Source organism: Trifolium pratense, linkage group LG3, assembly GCF_020283565.1.
Source record: "Trifolium pratense cultivar HEN17-A07 linkage group LG3, ARS_RC_1.1, whole genome shotgun sequence".
Classification (NCBI taxonomy): Eukaryota; Viridiplantae; Streptophyta; class Magnoliopsida; order Fabales; family Fabaceae; genus Trifolium; species Trifolium pratense.
The window spans coordinates 51,100,898-51,117,813 of record NC_060061.1 but is presented as its reverse complement, the minus strand read 5'-3'; the positions used below and the strand labels follow the sequence as shown (position 1 = coordinate 51,117,813).

Sequence of the window (16,916 nt, the reverse complement as noted above, 5' to 3'; positions counted from 1 at the left end):
AAAGGGCAAAAGTTCTAGATAAGAAAAGTAAGAAATATAAGAAATTTCTTCCTGTGGATATATTTGAAAACCGAATTAGACTGTCTAAGGATGAGGAGGAAAAAGAATACTTAATTAAAATATATGATCCTTTTTTAGGTGGACGCTTTCGTGGACAACTCCAAAAAAGCTCTTCACCATTAACAACAAATTCTATTTTGATAAATAGGATTCATGGTCTCCTTCTTTCTAGTAATCGTAATGATCCAGAATCTAGTAATAGTAATGATCCAGAATTGGAACATAAAATAGATCAATTTGATAGAAAATTGTTAATATTGTAAAAAGTGTTTTGAAAAAAATCTCTCAAAATACATTCAAATCATGTGTTAAAAATCTTGATTGTAAAAAAGTCTTGTAAAAAAGTTTTTAAAATCTCACAAAATCAATATAGTCCAACAAAATCTCATAAAATCATCAAGATTTTTTTTTTTGCCAAAATTGTCTCGTAAAATCTCAATCCAATACACCCCTAAACAAACATGTGTAAGAAAAAACAAAAGAAAAGAGAAAACCTAAACAGATACGAGTATCTTCTTCCTCGCTGCATTCAGCACCCCCATACCATACAGAAGCCGTATTCCAATGACAGATAGAATCAGCGAGTTGCCGGATCCAATTCTGTGTCACATCCTCTCCTTTCTCCCAACCAAATTCGCTGCAACCACAAGCATTCTCTCCAAGAGATGGAAACCAGTGTGGCTCTCAGTTCAGACTCTCAACTTCGACAACAAAACCTTCAAGGGTCTGGATTCCTTACTCCATATTATGCACTCAACCATATTTTTGCGAGACATCACACTACCTATCCATTCGTTTTGCTTTCAATGGAATAAATATCCTAGTGGTGTCCAACAGGATGTCAATCAAATTGTTAACTTTGTACTGCAACGACGAATACAAAACCTCTACCTTCGCCCCTCTAAATATCCTTTCGATGCTATTGAATTACCTCTTACCATTCTCAAATGTACAACACTAAAAGTTCTTAAGTTGAAAAACATAACCGTGGGAGATATTTCTCAAAACATGGATATACATTTACCTATCCTTAAAACTTTTCATTTGAACAAAGTTAGGTTTGTATGTCATGATCACAATATTGAGAAGCTTTTATTAGGATGTCCTATTCTTGAGGATTTGGTAATCAAAAATACTTGTCCTTTGAAAGACCTGAATCATCTTCCTTCCCTAGCAACCTTAAAGGCCTTACCTAATTTGATCAAAGCAAGGATACGTGAATTTGATATTCCAATGACTATGATTTCTAAGGCAAAGATTTTGCATCTAGATCTGGTAAGTAAGAAATTAACATTTGTGATTTCACACTAGCTACTATGTCTATATATACATTTATTTAATCTTGTGTTTTGTGTGTAGAAGATCGTGACATGTCACCCTTGGCATCACTTGTTCCAAACTACTCCCATGTTTCAAAGTTTAACTCACTTGGAGATTAACTTTAAAGTTATAGATTGGAATGTGGTGTTGAGGTGGATCTGGTTGCTAAGAAGGCTCAAATATTTTCCTAAACTTCAAAATCTCATCATTCAGGTTTTGTTCATCTTTACAATTTTTGTACTTGTTAAATCTTGTTTTTTTTTTGTTGTGAATTTTTACTTATTAAATGTACTTTAATTTCTTAAAAGATTATGTGAATTTTTGACAGGACACTAAGGCTCCAGAAGATAGGAATAAGAAATATTGGGAAGTTCCGCCAATTGTTCCGGAATGTCTTTCATCACAACTCAAAACATGTTGCATTACAGGTTACAGAGGCACGAAAAACGATCTCAAATTTGCAAAATATATTTTAGAGAATTCAAAAGTGTTGGACACTATGATAATTAATAGTATAAGTTCCATAGATAAGTACCTAATGCTAGTGAAATTATCTTCATGCACAAAGGGCTCTACAACATGTAACCTTATATTTGATTGATCACACTACAATATACGATTTTATATTATTGTCTACTTTGATTGACTTATTATATAATAAACTATATTTCAATTGAGCTATATATGCAGCATCATGCATTATGTTCACATTATTAGTTTGTTGCATATAATTGACTATTTTAAGTTTTGTTGGTTTGATTTCTGATATGTTACTTGTTATAGCAATTGGCCATTTTTTTTTTAACTCTTTCTGATAAACTGTGAAATATGGTGGTGAGAATAAGTAATATTCAATTGCAGTATAGTAATCGAACCCCTTCATGGCAGTAGTGACAGCTGATAGATTAGGAACCAATAGTGAAATAATTCAGTTTGGTAGAAATGTCCTTTAATTTTGTTAGCAGCAAATTCATGTACTGCTATTGACTCGAACATGAAGCCAGCGATTGTGCCAAATTTTTGCATTGAGCTATATGAAGCACTATGCATTATGTTCACATTATTTGTTTGTTGCATATAATTGACTTGTTTAAGTTACTAGAGTAGTTTAAATATTGGTTTGATTTCTGTTATGTTACAAGGATATAGAGAATAAGTAATATTCAATTTGCAGTATAGTAATTGAATGCCTTCATTGCAGTAGTGACGACCGATGGATTAGGAAACAATAGTAAAATAATTCAGTTTGATAGAGTCATTTAAATGTCCTTTTATTCTGTTAGCAGCAAATTCATGTACTGATACGGACTCGAACATGAAGCCAGCGATTGTGCCAGTATTTTTGCACACAGCACAATTACATGATTTCTTTTTTATCTTTTTAAGATAGGACAGTATTTTTGTTCTAAATTTTACTATTGGCACATTATGATTTTATGTAATGGTTTTGCAGTTAAGCTTACGCTTATTTTTCTGCCTTAGGAAGTCATTCAAAACCCAATTTTCAGTAAAATAAAACTAGATTAATGGTACCTTGACTATTCACTGTTGTTGCTAACACATCCTTCTAACAAGTGATTAGGCACAAGTGGTTAATTAACTCCCCCTAAAGACGAATTGTTCGAGAGAACTCAAGTTCGATTTTTGCGAAGAATAATTCTTGATCAGACTTTACTTACCTTCCAGCTGCTGAACTCCGGATTACTATGACCCTTCCCTAGAGCCGGCGGATTAACACCAAAATAGTAATTAGATCAAGTCATATGTCACACTCACCTCTCTCACCATATATTATCAACTTGGGACACTAACATCAATTATTGAAAATTCCACCAAAAAAGAGCATCAATTATTGAATCACTTATTCATATACTTTCCCCCACTTGATAGGAAGAAGTTAGTTTTGTTGCGGATGGCAGAAGGCTTTCTTGAACATTTCGAAGGCGAAAAAGACATGGAAGAAGTAGGGGATGAGTGTTTTGCTGAATTGTTATCCAGATCATTAATTCAACAAATGCATGATGATTTTAGAGGACAAAAGTTTGTAATGCATGACCATGTCAATGATTTAGCTACAGTTGTATCTGGGAAAAGTTGTTACAGGCTTGAGTATGGATGTGATACCTTTGAAAATGTTCGCCATTTGTCGTATAATCAAGAATTTTATGACATTTTCAAAAAGTTGAAGATTTGCTACAAATTCAAATGCTTAAGGAGCTTCATATCCATTGGCTGTTGGAGGGATGAGAATTACTTATTTAGAAAGGTGCTTGATGATCTGCTCCCCACACTTGGAAAGTTGCGTATGTCATCATCATCAAAATATAAGAACATCACCATGCTTCCAGATTCAATTGGCAATTTGGTGCAGTTGCGCTATCTAGTTTATGAAAAGGTCCAACATGGTAATTTGGTTTATTTTGAGACTTCTTTGTAATACTAATACTTATTGGTTTATATATTGAAATATCAAATACATTATTTATTGTTCTTATTGGAGTTGAATTGAAATTGGAAATTTAAGATTAGAACAATGATGGAAATAGATCTCTTTCAGGTTTTTGGTGAACCAGTCTATCTTGTCGCATCATCTGCTTGGATTGATGTTTTCTACTAGGAGAGTTATCCTTCAGCAAAACATAATAAAGGTAGACACTGGAAAAGATAACGGATTTCAGTACGATTGCATTTTTTATCCAAATTATCATATCAGTTATACCAAGTCATATAAAGTAATAAAACATATCGTCCTTCAAAGATTGATCAGTTTGTTATGTTCCAGCTTAATAGTTTAAAACTCCGATCAAGCAATCACAAATCACCGAACATTTTAGTATGTAATGAAAATGCAGGGAAACTATTAAAATTGTATTTTTTTTTTTGTACTTTCTTTTTCTTTCAAATAATCAAATTAAAACAAATAACAAATAAAATTGAATGGTTAACAATCAAAAGAAAACTGTTAGGGGATCGATTTCACTTTTTCCTATTAGTTCCTAACAATGAATTTTAATTTGATTTCTCTATCTAATTTAAAAGGCTAAGTTTATGTAATTACCAGCAACTTTTTTCAATAGTTTGCATTGAAGAAACCATGCACAATACTATGTTTTTCAAAATTTGGCAGTACTCTTCTCTGATTTGTGTTAATGTTCCAAAATTATACACTCTTATGATCCCAACTGTGAATGCTGATCAAGATTTATTATGATACTATGTTGTTCACTGAAGTATCATAATAACGCATTGTTGAGTTTTGCAATAATTCATGTTGATTTAGTCAGTTGCTTGCTCAGCAAGTAACTGTCAAGTTTGTTGAAATATATGTTACTTAACTGTCAAGAAACAGATATGTTTGTTAGTTAGGGAGTTAATAACAACTTTAGAGTTCGTAGAGTGTTAGTTAGAAGTTAGTTTCTATCTAGTTGTGTTGCTTGTGTATTACTCACATTCATCTTTGTTTTCTTGCTCTTCTCCACAATTCCTCAATTAAGCCAAGTTTTTAGGCGCAAGGCGTGCCTAACCCAGTGTGTGTAGAGTGTGTGTGCAAGGCGCAATCCGTGCCAATATTGCAGTGTGTGTGTGCTTGTTTTGTTCATTGCTGCGCTAACACGCATATACCATTAACAATATGTAGAGTTTGTTAAACTAACCATTTGTGAGTGCTGCAGAGGGTTATGTTATTCCAATCGTGGTTTCAGATTGCACTCAACATCCGCAATTGTGGCCGTAATATTGCTGACATTGTAGATGAAGCAGTTGAAGCTCCCTGCGGTACAAAACCTCAAATTCACTGCTGTCGCTAACACAAACTTTTTAAATTTTACAGCTCACATAATAATCCTTAACAAACTATGAATCAGATAACTTCATAACAAAGTAATGATGTGTAGGCAGAGGTATCAGATTCTAGAACACATAACTTCATAACCCCCCCCCCCCCCCCCCCCCCCCCCCAACTTGTTCCGATTTCTTTTACGACCCTCATAGTCTCTAAGAAAATTATCCTCCGGTTTCATCCAAATTACTTATGTTTTGATTTTCATAATAAGTGTGAAATTTTTTTTCCGTCTATAATACTATAATTTCTCTTAATTCTTAGAAGCTTATTTGATGTTTGAAACATATTTTCTAGATATAAATTTAGGAAACTAATATATCTTAAATTTTAAAAATTTACTCTTTTTATTCATAAAGGTAATTTACTCTTATTTGAAATATATATCGTTAATTTGACCAAAAATATTTAAAGTTTCTATTTTTTTTTTTTTTGGTTTAGAATAATATATTTGATACGTATTTATTTTATTATTACTAAAATTCATTACTAAGACTATGTTAATTTGATAAGTAATATATACAAATTAGATACATCAATTTTTTCAATGAATCTAAAATGTCAATTTTTGTTTATATATAATATTCGAGGAGTAAAAAAAAAAAAAACAAAAAGAGAAAACTTAAACAGAGACGTACCTATATGTACTGAACTCTTTCTTCCTGGCGGCATTCACCATCCGTCCATCACCATGCAGATGCCGTCTTCCCGGAGGTCAATTCCAAAGACAGATAGGATCAGCGAGTTGCCGGATTCAATTCTGTGTCACATCCTCTCCTTTCTCCCAACCAAACACGCTGCAACCACAAGCGTCCTCTCCAAGAGATGGAAACCAGTGTGGCTCTCAGTTCAGACTCTCGACTTCGACGACAAAACCTTCAAGGATATGGTTACCTTACTCCATGTTATGTACTCAACCATATTTTTGCGAGACATCACACTACCTATCCATTCGTTTCGCTTTGAATGGAATAGTCATTCCGGTTGTGTCCAAACCGATGTCAATCAAATTGTTAACTTTGTACTTCAACGAGGAATACAAAACTTCTACTTCCTCCCGTCAAAATATGTGCCATATGATCTTGTGTTACCTCTTACCATTCTCAATTGTAGAACATTAAAGGTTCTTAAATTGACTAAAATAATTGTGGGAGATATTTCTCATAACATGGATATACATTTACCTATTCTTAAAATATTTCATTTGAAGAAAGTTAGTTTTGTATGTCATGACAATTTTGAGAAGCTTTTATTAGGATGCCTATTCTCGAGGATTTGGTAATGGAAAATAGTTCCCCTTTCAAATACATGAATGACCTTCCTTCCCTAGCAAAGTTAAAGGCCTTACCTAATTTGATCAAAGCAAGGATACGTGAATGTTATATTCCAATTACTATGATTTCTAAGGCAAAGATTTTGCATCTAGATCTGGTAAGAAATATATGATCATGGTCCTAAATTAACATTTGTGATTTCGCACTACTATATAGTATTATACATTAATATATAATGTTGTGTTTTGTGTACTCCGTGTGTAGAAGATCGTGCCATGTCTCCCTGATTGGCATTTCTTGTTTCAGAGTTTAACTAACTTGGAGCTTAACTTGAAAGATATACATTGGATTGTGAAGTTTAGGTGGATCTGGTTGGTAAGAAGGCTCAAATATTTTCCTAAACTTCAAAGTCTTATCATTCAGGTTTTGTTCATCTTTTGTACTTCTTAAATCTATTTTTATTTTTTTTTTTGAGAATTTTTACTTATTAAATAATTCAATGTATTTTATTTTTAAAAAGATTATGTGAATTTTTGACAGGACACTAAGGTTCTAGAAGAAAGGAATACGAAATATTGGGAAGCTCCACCATTTGTTCCGGAATGTCTTTCATCACAACTCAAAACATGTTGCATTAGAGGTTACAGAGGCATGAAATACGATCTCAGATTTGCAAAATATATTTTAAAGAATTCAAAAGTGTTGGACACTATGATAATTAATAGTATAAGTTCCGTAGATAAGTACCGAATGCTAGTGAAATTATCTTCATTCACAAAGGGCTCTACAACATGTAACCTCTTATTTGATTGATCAGATCAGACTACGAGATATCAACAACAGATTTTATATATATGTCTACTTTGATCGACTTATTATTTAATAAATTATGTTTGAATTGAGCTATATGCAGCATCATGCACTATGTTCAATTTGGTATTGGTTTGATTTCTGATATGTTACTTGTTATTGCAATTGGCCATATTTTATAACTCATTTATGAAAGACTGTGAAATAGAGAGAATTAACACATATGGCTATGGTGGTGAGAATAAGTAATATTCAATTGCAGTGTAGTAATTGAGTACCTTCATGGCAGTAGTAATTGAATACATATTGCTATGGTTAGCAGAAAATTCATGTACTACTACGGACTCGAACATGAAGCCAGCGATTGTGCCAAATTTTGGTTGCAGATTAATGTAAGAAAACTTTATAAGATAGGACAGTATTTTTGCACACATCACAATCACATGAATCTTTTTATCTTTTTAAGATAGGACAGTCTTTTTGTTCTAAATGTTACTATTAGATGTTGGGAGTTAGGCCTAACTCAATCCTACAAAACCAGTTTGTCTAGATCAACTCACATCCGATGTGGGACTTCTTAACACACCTCGTCATGCCCAGTACTATTGGGCAGCTTGGTGCGAGGATATAAATGGTGGGAGACTCGATAGCGGGTTGTCCAACGGATCTTGGAGCTCTAATACCATATTAGATGTTACTTAGACCTAACTCAATCCTACAAAACTGACTTGTAAGATTAGAATGACCTCTTACTTATAAACTCTTGTCCAAACCAACACACATCTGATATGGGACTTCTTAACAGTTACTATTGGCACATTATGATAATCTACAATTATGACATTATTTTTCAGAAATATAGTCGACAAAAACATTTATGATAAGTCTCTATAGGTTGTAGGCTTAATAAGATTCTGCTTAATTTTAAACAGAAGCTACCTCAAAGTCTCTCCTGTTGCATCATTTGCTTCAATGAATGTTTGCTACTAGGAGAATTATCCTTCAGCAAAACATAATAAAGGTAGACCCTGGAAAAGTTTAAGGAATTTCAGTGTGACTGAATAAGTGAAGCCCCATATATTAATTTGACTGCATAAGGGAAAATGTGCATGTTGATGAATCAGATGCTAATATTATAAATGTTGATGCCAATAATAATGCAAAGGAAAAGTTAAAACTGTACCTAAAATCTCAGTCTTTGGGCTACTGCAGAGATTTTATGTAATGGTTTTGCAGTTAAGCATATCTTTCTGCCTTAGGAAGTTATTTAAAACCAAATTTTCAGTAAAATAAAACCAGATTATTGGTACCTTTACTATTAATTGCTGTTACTAACAAATCCTTCTAATTTTTTTTTTAATTTTCAAATATATTTCAGAAAATATTAATAACAAATCAAATAAATAAAACAAGTGGTTAATGAGCTCCTGCTAAATCCAAATTGTTTAAGAAAATCTGAGTTCAATTTTTGCAAAGAACAATTTTTGGTCAGACTTTACTTACCTTCCGACCGCCGAACTCAGGATTACGATGACCATTCCGTGGAGCCGGTGGATTAACACCAAAAATATAAATAGATCAAGTCATATGTCACACTCACCTCATTCACCATATTATCAACTTGGGACACTGACATCAATTATTGAAAATTCCACAAAAAAAAAAAAGCATCAATTATTGAATCACTTTTTAATATACTATTAGTATTTTCTAATCAACATTTTTTCTTTATTACTTTTTAGTCATTCATGCTTTTTCTAAAGATGCAGGCAGAAGTGAGTGTGCAACTTTTTCTTTTTCTTTTATCTCTTCTTTTGTCCATTAACTATTATTCGTTTTCTTCCAAATTCATTCATTATACTTCAAATTTCCTATACAACTTCCTTGCTTCCTGCTTTCCTTTAACTTTAGAAGATGGCTGCAACTATGGTGGGAGGGGCTTTTCTCTCTGCTACTGTTCAAACCTTAGTTGAGAAACTTGCTTCAAAAGAGTTTCTTGATTACATCACAAACACCAAACTCAACGTCTCACTCTTGAGGCAGTTGAAAACAACACTGCTCACTCTTCAGGCTGTGCTGGATGATGCTGAGGAGAAGCAGCTCAACAATCCTACTGTCAAACAATGGCTTAATGACTTGAAAGATGCTGTCTTTGATGCCGAGGATTTGATCAACCAAATCAGCTATGATTCTCTGCGATGTAAGGTGGAGAGTACGCAAGCTGCAAACAAAACTAATCAGGTGTGGAACTTCCTTTCATCTCCTTTTAAAAACATCTATGGAGAGATCAATTCCCAAATGAAGATCATGTGTGAAACCCTGCAGCTTTTTGCACAGAATAAAGATATCCTTGGTTTGCAAATTAAAAGTGCTAGAGTTTCTCATAGAACACCTTCAAGTTCTATGGTCAATGAATCTGTCATGGTGGGTAGGAAAGATGACAAAGAGATAGTAATGAACATGTTGCTATCAGATAATGGCACTAGCAATAACAATATAGGCGTTGTTGCAATTTTAGGCATGGGTGGTGTCGGAAAAACAACACTTGCACAACTTGCTTACAATGATGAAAAAGTTCAAAAGCACTTTGATCTCAAAGCATGGGCTTGTGTATCTGAGGATTTTGATATTTTGAATGTAACCAAAACTCTCCTTGAATCTGTCACTTCAGAAGTAGGGGAAAGTAATAATCTTGATATTCTTCGAGTTGAACTCAAGAAACATTTGAGAGACAAAAGATTTTTGATTGTGTTGGATGACCTATGGAATGACAATTATAATGATTGGGATGAACTTGTAACTCCCTTGATTAGAGGAAATAGTGGAAGCAGAGTGATCGTCACAACACGCCAAGAAAAAGTTGCAATTGTTGCACACACATTTCCTATTCATAAATTAGAAGTTCTATCAGATGAAGACAGCTGGTCATTACTCTCCAAGCATGCATTTGGAAGTGGAGAATTTTGTGGAAGTAAATGCTTAGATCTAGAAGTTATTGGCAGAAAAATTGCGAAAAAATGTGGTGGGTTGCCCATAGCTGCTAAAACACTTGGAGGACTATTGCGTTCGAAAGTAGATACTAAAGAGTGGATTGAAGTTCTAAATAGTGAAATATGGAACTTACCAAATGATAATATTTTGCCCGCGTTGTTTCTGAGTTATCAACATCTTTCCTCTCAGTTGAAAAGATGTTTTTCCTATTGTTCCATTTTTCCGAAGGACTATCCACTTGATAGGAAGCAATTGGTTTTCTTGTGGATGGCAGAAGGATTCCTTGATCATTCTCAAGACGGAAAATCTATGGAGGAAGTAGGTAACGAGTGTTTTGCTGAATTGTTATCTAGATCATTAATTCAACAAATATTGCATGATGATTCTAGAGGACAAAAGTTTGTCATGCATGACCTTGTTAATGATTTAGCTACGGTTGTATCTGGAAAAAGTTGTTATAAGCTTGACTTTAGTGGTGACACCTCTGAAAATGTTCGTCATTTGTCATATAATCAAGAAAGGTTTGACATTGGCAAGAAGTTTATGATTTTAACCAAATTCAAATGCTTGAGAAGCTACCTACCCATTGGTCTATGGAAAGAAAATTACTTATTACTAAAGGTGGTCAATGATTTTCTACCCACATTGGGAAGGTTGCGGGTCCTATCATTATCAAAATATTATAACATCACCATGCTTCCAGATTCAATTGGCAATTTGGTGCAGTTGCGCTATCTAGACCTCTCTCACACTAAAATCAAAAGCTTGCCTGACACAATCTGCAATCTCTACAACTTGCAAACCTTGCTTCTATCATGGTGCTCAAATCTCACAGAACTTCCAAAACATACCGGAAAGTTAACTAATTTACGTCACCTGGATGTCGATATGACGAGCTTAACAGAGATGCCAAAGCAAATTGTTGAACTAGAAAACCTTCAAACTTTAACAGTTTTTGTAGTAGGCAAGGAAAATATTGGTCTAAGTGTCAGAGAACTGGGGAGGTTTCCTAAACTACGGGGGAAATTATTCATCAAGAACTTGGAAAATGTCATTGATGTTGTGGAGGCATATGATACCAACTTGAAGAGCAAAGAACATATTGATGAATTAACGCTACATTGGGGCAAGGAAACTGATGACTCACTTAAAGATAAAGACGTGCTTGATAAGTTACAACCATCATCAAATCTGAAGAAGTTGAGCATTGACTTGTATGGTGGGACAAGTTTCCCTCGTTGGTTGGGAGATTCTTCATTTTCTAACTTGTTGTCCCTTCGCATCGATAATTGTGCATATTGCGTGACACTTCCACCACTAGGCCAGCTACCTTCTCTTAAGGACCTAAGTATAAAATGTATGTCAACATTGGAGACAATTGGCCCAGAGTTTTATGGGATGGTAGGAGGAGGTTCCAACTCTTCTATTCAACCATTAATTTTCATCCCTTGAGGAGCTCGTAATTAAGGACATGTCAAATTGGAAGGAATGGCTTCCCATTCAAGACGACATATTTCCTTTTCCTCGTCTTAAAACTCTAAAGTTATCAAAGTGTCCTGAACTGAGAGGGTGTTTTCCTAGTCATCTTCCTTCCATAGAAGAAATTAAAATAAAACATTGTGATCTTCTGGCCACACCATCTACTGAGCCTTGGCTCTCCTCAATACAAATATTTTTTATTGCAAGAGATTTACATTCTGAAAGCAATACTAAACAGATCCAATGCTCATTGCTTGAGAGTGATTCTCCGTATCTTCTGCAAGATACGACGATAAGGAGTTATCAAATGCTAAAATCTGTTCCTGAGATGTTTGTAAACAGCACTTGTCTCAGAGAATTGAAACTGTATGGCATTTGGTCTCTCAATTCCTTTCCAACAAATGGTCTACCCACTTCTTTGCAAAAACTTTGTATCCGCGATTGTAACAACTTAACATTCCTCCCTCTTGAAACGTGGAGCAATTACACATCACTTGTGGAACTTGATTTACGTAATAGTTGTGACACACTTACCTCCTTCCCATTGAATGGTTTTCCTATGCTCCAAGATCTTTCCATTCATGAATGTAGGAGTTTGGAATCTATTTTTATTTCAGAAACTTCTTCCCTTAGCTTGTCAACCCTCCAATATCTTTCTGTCAATGATTGCAAGGCACTTGTATCATTACCTCAACAGATGGACACCCTCACCGCTCTTGAACATATGCTCCTCTTTAATCTTCCAAGTTTGAAGTTATCATTTTGCGATGGAGCTTTCTTACCTCCCAATTTACATTCATTTCATGTTGATTCAGTGAGGATAACAGAGTGGGGTGTCCAAGGTGTCACTACTCTTACAACAATGATGATAAAAGGTGATGATATTATTAACATGTTTTTCAAGGGGCGGCAGCTGCCCATTTCCCTGGTTTCTCTATATATCATGGATCTCTCTGAAACAAAATCCTTAGAAGGAAATGGACTTCGACACCTCTCCTCACTAAAATACCTTTACATCGGGCGTTTTTCAGAGATTGATTCATTGTCAGAGAAAATCGTGTCCTTCTCTCTGGAATCACTTTATATTTTCCAGTGTCCAAAACTAAAGTCAATACCAGAAGACAACCTTCCTGACTCTCTTAAGATACTGCACATTAATGACTGCCCATTGTTAGAAGAAAGGTATAAAAAGAAGGAACATTGGTCCAAAATTGAACACATCCCTGTCATAAGAATAAATGACCAAATCAGAATATGAGACATGGCCATATAGAAGCAAAGGGCATGAAGAATTGCAATCCTGTTCAGGTAAGAATATGATTTATTTAATTTATTTAATCATAACGTGTGTGGTTGTGTGCACAATCTAAGATATTTATAATTTTCATACAATGATTAAGAAATTGAGCAAAACATGAGTCAATAATATAATACTCATCATTCATTACTTTGGATTTTCAAATTATCTTATTGGTCTAAGATTCGCTTTCACAATTCTCAAACTAAGGCAAATTATTAACTGGCTTATTTTGCTACCATTTCCAGAATCCAGGCAATTCAGTCAAAACACTTCCACATTCTCACACCAGAAGGCTCATCAAGGTTGCTGTCATTCAATACCTATTCTGGTTATCTATTATTCTCAATATTTTGATGCTATTTCACTTGCAGTGGTTAGATTATATTTCTATTATTATCATTTGCTGCACTGGCCTATAGTCATTATGGTCACAAAAAATGTATACAATTGTGACTCTTTTCTATTCAGTTAGTTTTGTGTATCTTTTAGTTTTCTCATTCTGTTGCACTTATTACATGTTCTGATGAATGAAGTGCTTAACTTTATCTTACTATACCATATAAATATTTATGTGTTTTCTTTCTATTTTAATCATATGCATTAATCAATAACCATTTTTTACTTGTCTATATTTCATTGCTCACATAAAAATAAAATAAATATATTACTACAGTGAGTATTACTACTAACATGACTTGAGAATTATACAACTCAAGACACATTTACAAAAACGCTAAGTACAAACTATTGATATTTACATAAAGAATCAAACAATGGACTATTATTGTTATTTCTTGAGTCGAAATCCATCAATTAATTTAGATCTCTGACTCATTACATCATCAAATAGATGATCAACCTCTTTGCTTATATCACCAAATAACTTCTCAAACTCACACAACTTTCTTTGCAATTCCTTGTCTGCATCATCATCATCACCGGCAACAAGGTGAGCTACAAAATTATTTATCTCTTCGATCTCGCTGAAGTTCAGCTTGTTCTTTACTATCTTTTCACTGATTTTGGAATCGAGTGTGGCAACTAGTGAACCATCAAACCCACCAACAATTTTTCTTAGCTCCAAGTAGGGCTTAAAATCACCATATAAACAAGATAAGAGAACTCCACATACCCAAAATCCAATACTCTTCATTTCCTTTACACCCTCATGAACAATCAACTGCTTACCAGAAAAAATCTTTGCTTTATGATCTTCTGTGTGAAAAGATTTACCAAAATTAGTACTAAAACACCCTGCTGGTTTAATTGCTTTCAAATGTTTTCTTGCCAAAGAAAGTGATTTCTCTTTCTCCATCAAAGTCAAACCATGAGCCAAAGAAAGCCTTGCATGGCTAAGATGAGAAAGAGAAGAAGAAATTGAATTCAAAAGCTCTAGCAAATTCATGGTGTAGTTGAGATACCCTTCAATAGAATCAGCATCCCATTGACTCATTGGATAATCGATGTCCATAACAAGCTTTGCAAAAGCCTTGTCGATGATAGGAAAAAGGCCAAAACATCTTAGGAACCATGACAATGATAAGTTTTCCGACTCAGGTTTCAATTCCACTGCTAATTGGTTAATGTGTTTGGAAACATGGGAGTGAAAAGCATGTAGCGATGAAGATGATAACTCTTCATTAGGTTGAGGGTGACACTTGTTGTGGCGATTCTTCTTCTTGCAGAAGAGTTTTGCAAATTTGTCTACTACCATTGATAATTTGAAGTTAGAAGACAGATGCTATAAACGTTTCTTTTGTATTAACTTTCTGGTTTCTACGGAAAATGAACTTTAGTAATCTGAAGTTCGGTTGAGAGGTAAGTTAAGTCTGGTTAAAGAATTATAGAGGGGTTTTGTTTTTTTTTTGGCTAAGCTAACTGCTAAGTTTATGTGATTTGTTTGTCTATGTATAACTTTGGTGTAGATTAAATGGTTGGTTTATATAGTCATATTTTCATGTATAAAACAACATATAACATAGAAAGTTCACATTTAAAACATGATAGAAACAAGTGGGACATTAAGTTGTGGTGGTCAAGTGTGCTTATTCCTTTGTGTGTTCCAAGTTTGGACTAAAAACACGCAGAATTGGTCCACTTGGACATTCCTTCAAGTACAAGGTAGCTCAATGAACGTGTGAGGAGGCATCGATCAAAACTGGTCATGCTCATTCATGTCACTTTCAAACATGAAGTTCAGGCGTGTGAGTTATAATCATTTTGCTATTTTTTATTGAATTTAATTTATATGCACCGTCGGTGTAAAGTTATTTTGCACATGCATCCAATAAAAAACCGACACATCATGTATGGTCATTAAAAACACATGATGTGTCACATTCATTATGTGACGTGGCAACGCGTCATTGGATGTCTGTGCAAAAATAATTTACACCGACGGTGCACAACAATTAAACTCTTTTTTATTTCTTTTTGATACATCATTTTGCTAATTAACAAGCGCGGTCTTTCAATAAATAAATTAATTAAGAAACAGTGAATTTAAAATAAATTAAATAATTTAAGAGTTAAATATATACCGAGGTGGCTGGAACCACTTGATATCAGATTAAATTGGTGGTGAAAGCCATAATAAAACATTTTTATACATGTAGTTCTCGTGAACTTAACTCAATGTTAGAGACATCGCACTATATATGCAGAAGCCGGTGTTCAAACCCCAGACACTCCATTTATTCACCTTTAAGATGAAATTTCTAGCCACCAGAATACTTGGAAAAAAAATTAACACTCTAATGTGGATGTTTTTACATTGTACTCCCTCCCTCTCTTTTAAGTCATAAGTCATTTTAAAAAGAAAAAAATTATTTAAAATTATAAGTCGTAAAATACTAATAAAACATTTAGACTTTGTTTGGCAAAATTAAGATATAAGATAGCTTATAGCTGATAGCTGAAAAAACTACCCGATTGAAATTAAAGTGTTTCGTAAAATTAGCTTTTAAAGTGATTGATAAATATAAAAAAACATAAAAGGACATGCATAGTGGATAGTTTTCCTCTTTAGTGGATAATTTTTTATTTTATAAAAAATAATAAAATAAAACTAAATGTTATAAATAGAAAAACTGTAAAAAAAACTATAAGCTATAAGTTCAAACGTTAGTTGAAATAATATCTCAAAAAAAGCTACCCCCTTCGTTCCAAAATGTAAATTGTTTTGACCATATTACACAAATTAAGTAATGTAAAGTGACTTATAATTTAGTATAATTATTTTTCTTAAAATTACTTATATTTTGAAACGGAAGGTGTATAAGCTAATGAGAAAAACTTTTTACCAAACACATTTTTTTTTCCGAATAAACTTATAAGCAAATTCAATAAACTATAAGCTAACTTATTGGACTTACCAAACACATCCTTCATATTATTTCATCACTTATACGTGTTTATTACGGCTAATTCTAACATGAAAGAGTGATGAAAGTGGTGCATGGTGCACAAGTTCCCAATAACACTATAACGAATACGAATTTTATAAAATTCACCGTTAGATTGAAAGATTATATCATATAGATCATCCATAATTTTTTTTAGAAAAATTGAAAATCATTTGATATGTTATTGAGACCCGTCAAGATTAACGGTTTATGAGTTTATATTGAATACCGTTAATTTTGATGGATCTCAATAACATATCAAATTATTTTCAATTTCTCTAAAAAAAAATTATGGATAATCTATATGATATAATCTTTCAATCAAACGGTGGATTTTGTAAAATTCGTATTCGTAATAGTATTATTCGAAACTCGTGCACCATGCACCACTTTCTTCACTCTTCCATGATAGAAAAAGCTTTATTACTCTCCTTTTAATA

General features: G+C 33.5%; 2 protein-coding genes and 2 pseudogenes across 2 annotated transcripts; 3 read left to right on the top strand and 1 right to left on the bottom strand.

Annotated features, from left to right (window-relative positions):
* Positions 1 to 624: 624 nt before the first annotated feature.
* On the top strand, positions 625 to 1,981 carry LOC123915337 (F-box/FBD/LRR-repeat protein At5g56420-like). The gene is made up of 3 exons (XM_045966468.1): positions 625 to 1,335; positions 1,423 to 1,593; positions 1,709 to 1,981. The coding sequence occupies exons 1-3, from the start codon at positions 625 to 627 to the stop codon at positions 1,979 to 1,981; spliced, it is 1,155 nt and encodes a 384-aa protein (XP_045822424.1).
* A 3,928-nt stretch (positions 1,982 to 5,909) lies between these two features.
* On the top strand, positions 5,910 to 7,305 carry LOC123915336 (annotated as a pseudogene).
* A 1,791-nt stretch (positions 7,306 to 9,096) lies between these two features.
* Positions 9,097 to 13,622, top strand: LOC123914392 (annotated as a pseudogene).
* Positions 13,623 to 13,717: 95 nt separating this feature from the next.
* LOC123914393 (UPF0496 protein 4-like) lies at positions 13,718 to 15,082 on the bottom strand. The gene has a single exon (XM_045965524.1). The coding sequence runs from the start codon at positions 14,784 to 14,786 to the stop codon at positions 13,860 to 13,862; it is 927 nt and encodes a 308-aa protein (XP_045821480.1). The 5' UTR covers positions 14,787 to 15,082; the 3' UTR covers positions 13,718 to 13,859.
* Positions 15,083 to 16,916: the final 1,834 nt, after the last annotated feature.